Source organism: Papilio polytes, unplaced genomic scaffold (genome assembly GCF_000836215.1).
Source record: "Papilio polytes unplaced genomic scaffold, Ppol_1.0 DF823823.1, whole genome shotgun sequence".
Classification (NCBI taxonomy): domain Eukaryota; kingdom Metazoa; phylum Arthropoda; class Insecta; order Lepidoptera; family Papilionidae; genus Papilio; species Papilio polytes.
The window spans coordinates 459,311-463,426 of NW_013525381.1; the positions used below are offsets into that span (position 1 = coordinate 459,311).

A 4,116-nucleotide genomic window follows, 5' to 3' on the forward strand; every position below is an offset into this window, starting at 1 on the left:
TGGTATTAATTCGAAAGTTTGGATGTATGGATGTTTGGTTTCATGTAGTGCACAACGGGTGAACGGATCTGAATTATATTTATAATAAATATGATTACTAATCATTTCTTTGTTACTTTACGAACATTACGCTTACTTAATGGCCAGTGATTTTTCATTTGCTGTCGTGGATACGGTAAGACATTTACGGAATAGACGTTTATACGCCAATTTGTACGCATAGTGTGACTGGAACACTGCTAGTTATAAAAAAGCACATAATTATAAGCTTAAATTTAGAGTGCCCCTTCGATCCCCGGCGACACCCATCATTATATCACATTGCAATCTAAGTTACAGTTATAACTTTAATTAATTACGTGGCAATTTGATTATTATTTTTATCTTTTCTATGCACGATTAGGTAAAAAAGAATACAATGTAGACAACTATAAGATAATTTAAATTCGGACAAAATAAAAGTTATGCTTCACAAAATTAGGGTAAACTGAAACTGATCACATCTATGGTTTTCTTTGCACCCCCGAATAGAGAGCCCTGAGGGCGGGCATCTGCTGCTATACTAGTACAGCAACCTTGATATTATGTTTGTTGCAGGCAGCCAATACGGTAATACCAACATTTTATTGATTAGCAAAAAATCCGGAGAAGCAAAATAAGTTGAGAGAAGAGATATTGTCAGGTTCAGAAAAGAGACCATATTTGAAGGCTTGTACTCGTATAAAGGAAACGATGAGAATGATGCCGGTAATATCTGCAAATTTGAGGCTAACAACTAAGGAGTACAACCTCCTTGGTTACCATATACCAAAGAATGTAAGTACCCATGAAACATGAGTGACTGCTTGTTTAGCATCGTGGGTTATAATATTTTGTGTGAACAGAACCCAAATTAGAACAAAACATGCAATGTGTGATTTTACTTATTCCAATCACTTTTAATGTTTTTACATCTTAAGTTAGAAGCCTTCTAAGGTGCCCTTGAAACAACACCGTTCAAAAGTAGGAACTTTGAGATGTTATTACATTTGCTTATTTTGCGTCGAATAAGTCGATAAGCGTTTTTCATATTTATAGGTCGTCGCATAGCTGAGTTGGAGATGGAAATTTTCATCGCTCGAGTCGTTGAAAACTTCCAAATTGATTGGTTCGGTGCACCTTTAAAGCAGTATCAGAGCACATTGAATTGTGTAAAAGGGCTCTTTAATTTTACTTTTAAAGATATCTAATCTTACTAATATTATAAATGCGAAAGTTTAGATGGATGGATGGATGGATGGATGTTTGTTAGCGTTTGTAGTCTAAACGGCTAAACGGATCTCCATGAAATTTGGCACAGGTTTAGAGCATAGTCTAGAAGAATACATAGGCTATTATATATTTATCCCGACAATAGTTACGGTTCCCGTGGGATTCATTAATTTAGTTTTTTAATGTTTACACGATCATTCTACAACGGTTCAACATATCTTATTGAAATTTGGCACAGATATAAAACAAAGTCTGGAGTACACGTGGGATAAGCTTCATCCCCGATAAATGTCCGGTCCCCGTAATTTATATAGTTCGTATGTTTTCTAATACCACGCGGACGAAGTCGCGGGCAACAGCTCGTGTCTGAATAAATATGCGATAGTACCCAATGTACTTATATATCTATACTAATATTATAAAGAGGAAAAATTTGTATTTTCGAATATATTAAAATAACTTAAAAACTACTGGGCCGATTTAAAAAATTCTTGCACCGTAAGACAGATAGTTTATCTGTGAGTCTGTGAGTAAGATAGCATATGTTTTTTTTATTTTTTTAATTTCACGCGGATGATTTCGCTAGCAACAGCTAGTATACAATAAAATGATTTTTCTGTTCAAGAATGAATAGGTGTTAAGGGAAATAAAACAAGTTTTTTGTACAATACTGGTTTCATATTCTCATTTACTAAATAATAAATAAAAAATGAAATTACATTGTATTACAGAACTAAAAACAAACAAAGTATAGGAAAACATTGATAACATTGTAATAACAAGGTGCCTTGAATTCTTAAATGAACAGGGGATGGAACTCGAACGCAGGACAACCAAATCAACATTCATTCATATTATTGAAACGAATACAATTGTGATAATTTTATCAATTAGTAGTTATCTATACTATTATAATAAAGCGTAAACACACACTTCTTTGTTGTCTAGGATGTCAGGAATTCAGCATATTTTTGAATAATTATTTTTTTAATAAAAGGCCCTACATTTACGTCACGCTTTAGTTTATATGTTTTCACGCCATTAAACTTAGGGGGTAAATGTTTTGGACAAAAACCCTAATATGGGAAAGAGAGCATAGGTTGCTGCCAACATCAAGGAAGGAAGGTTGCCATGGTTTGTCATCATGTCATGTCATTTTGACATTGGCAATTAATAATTTGACACATGTAAACAATATAATAATTTTTTTATAATTTTGCGCGGATGAAGTCGCACGGGAACAGCTAGTAAAATATTAATTAGAAAAATAATGTTGATGTTTTTTAGTGCAAAATTATTACGTGTCTAGACATATTATATGATTTTTTAAATAATATTTGAACAAGAACTTTAAATTTTAAGAAATACAGACAACATTAACCTCTTCAAATCAAACATCGTTAAAGACAATGTTGTAAGGCCCAATGTTGTGATTAGTAACACTCTGTAACGTAGGCATTGGCTTACCGCGCCATTCTAATCTAAAGTTTTCTATAACACTGCTGATAAATAACTCCATTACCATATCGGCTACTTTTCGACCTGAAATTAAATGCTAGAATTATCGTCTGCAACATCTAATATTGACCTCACATTAACTTTCTGTTTTTGTCAATTATTTTACCAGAGCATGTTGACATTTTTTTCAACACATCGTTGTTAATATTAGGTTAAATGGTTTCCCTAAGGCATACCCATTTTATAAAAAGACATAATGAAACTTACCTACGCAGCCCCGAGCTCCATAACCAAAGTGCACAGCGGCATTAGGATGTGCGTTTCCATGGTACAGCGGATGATCTTGGTCAACTAGCCAGCGCTCAGGAATATACAGATGAGGCTGAGGATATTGTTCCTCCCTCCGAGACATTTGCTCGTGGCAAAACAATATCATAGTCTGGAAGAAAAGGACGCACAATAATTTAGTACGTATAGTTGTAACCCGATCTATGAAGATATTTGTCACTATTTTCAGTTCTTCTAGCGTGTAAGGAATAGTATCTCAATTTAATAAACATGTTTCCTTCATAAAATAAAATAAATGACATCACAATTTCTCTTTTTACGAAAGCGAACGTAGAGCGAGGCCCGTTGGTAACCGACTATCGGTTGGGTCCCGGGACCGACCACGTGTAGTTAATGCGGCAGTGGCACAGATACAGGAATCTCGTTTAAACTATTGTCGGGACACAGGTCACGGTGTTACGGGTTATTCCAAATGCCGGGAAATACGCTGGCATACTCGGCTCAATATTGCAGGTCACCGGTCTTGATGCTATGGTTGTATGGGAAGTCACCTCGTTTCTCACTGCCACTATACTCATGCATGCGTTCAATGTGGAGGTAGGCACCATCATTTACTTTGTCGTAACCGTAACGGGTTTCCCTCAGTCCACTCTCAGGGACGGGTAGGTTCTTCTGTAGCAAGTAGGGTTCAGTTATTCGTTTTGTATCAACGATTTGTGCCGTAGACACGGGTACGGGTCCCGCAGCACAACCTACCCTTAGATTACGAATGGATTGGAGGGCATAATATTGTAAACTGAGGGGATTATGGTAACGCATCAGCTCGATGATCGCATAACAACTTGCAGGTGCCTGGTCTCTGTCAGTGTCAATCGAGTCAAGTCAGGTTTTGTCAAGTCTATAGGCGCCAGCGATGCTACTTGAAGATGCATCCGTTCAAACGCGAAAACGAATTTCGAGCGACCCCATTAACTAACCGAAATTGGCACGCCCGTTGTGTCCTCGCGTTGTCGTACAAGTAACCACTTACAATCACTTCAATTCGCACACAAGGTCCCGACCGACTCGCTTTTTACCGCACACCTCTCCGCAAGATTTTCAATATCCCCCCCCCCCCCC

At 36.9% G+C, this 4,116-nt stretch overlaps 1 protein-coding gene across 1 annotated transcript in view; it reads right to left on the reverse strand.

Annotated features, from left to right (window-relative positions):
• Positions 1-2,641: 2,641 nt before the first annotated feature.
• Positions 2,642-4,116, reverse strand: part of LOC106103323 (probable cytochrome P450 49a1) — a 7,153-nt gene continuing 5,678 nt past the window's right edge. The window contains exons 9-10 of the mRNA XM_013283060.1: positions 2,977-3,148; positions 2,642-2,793 (exon numbers count right to left, since the gene is read on the reverse strand). Of these exons, the coding sequence (XP_013138514.1) occupies positions 2,642-2,793; positions 2,977-3,148 (324 nt within the window). The remainder of the gene's footprint in view (positions 2,794-2,976; positions 3,149-4,116) is intronic.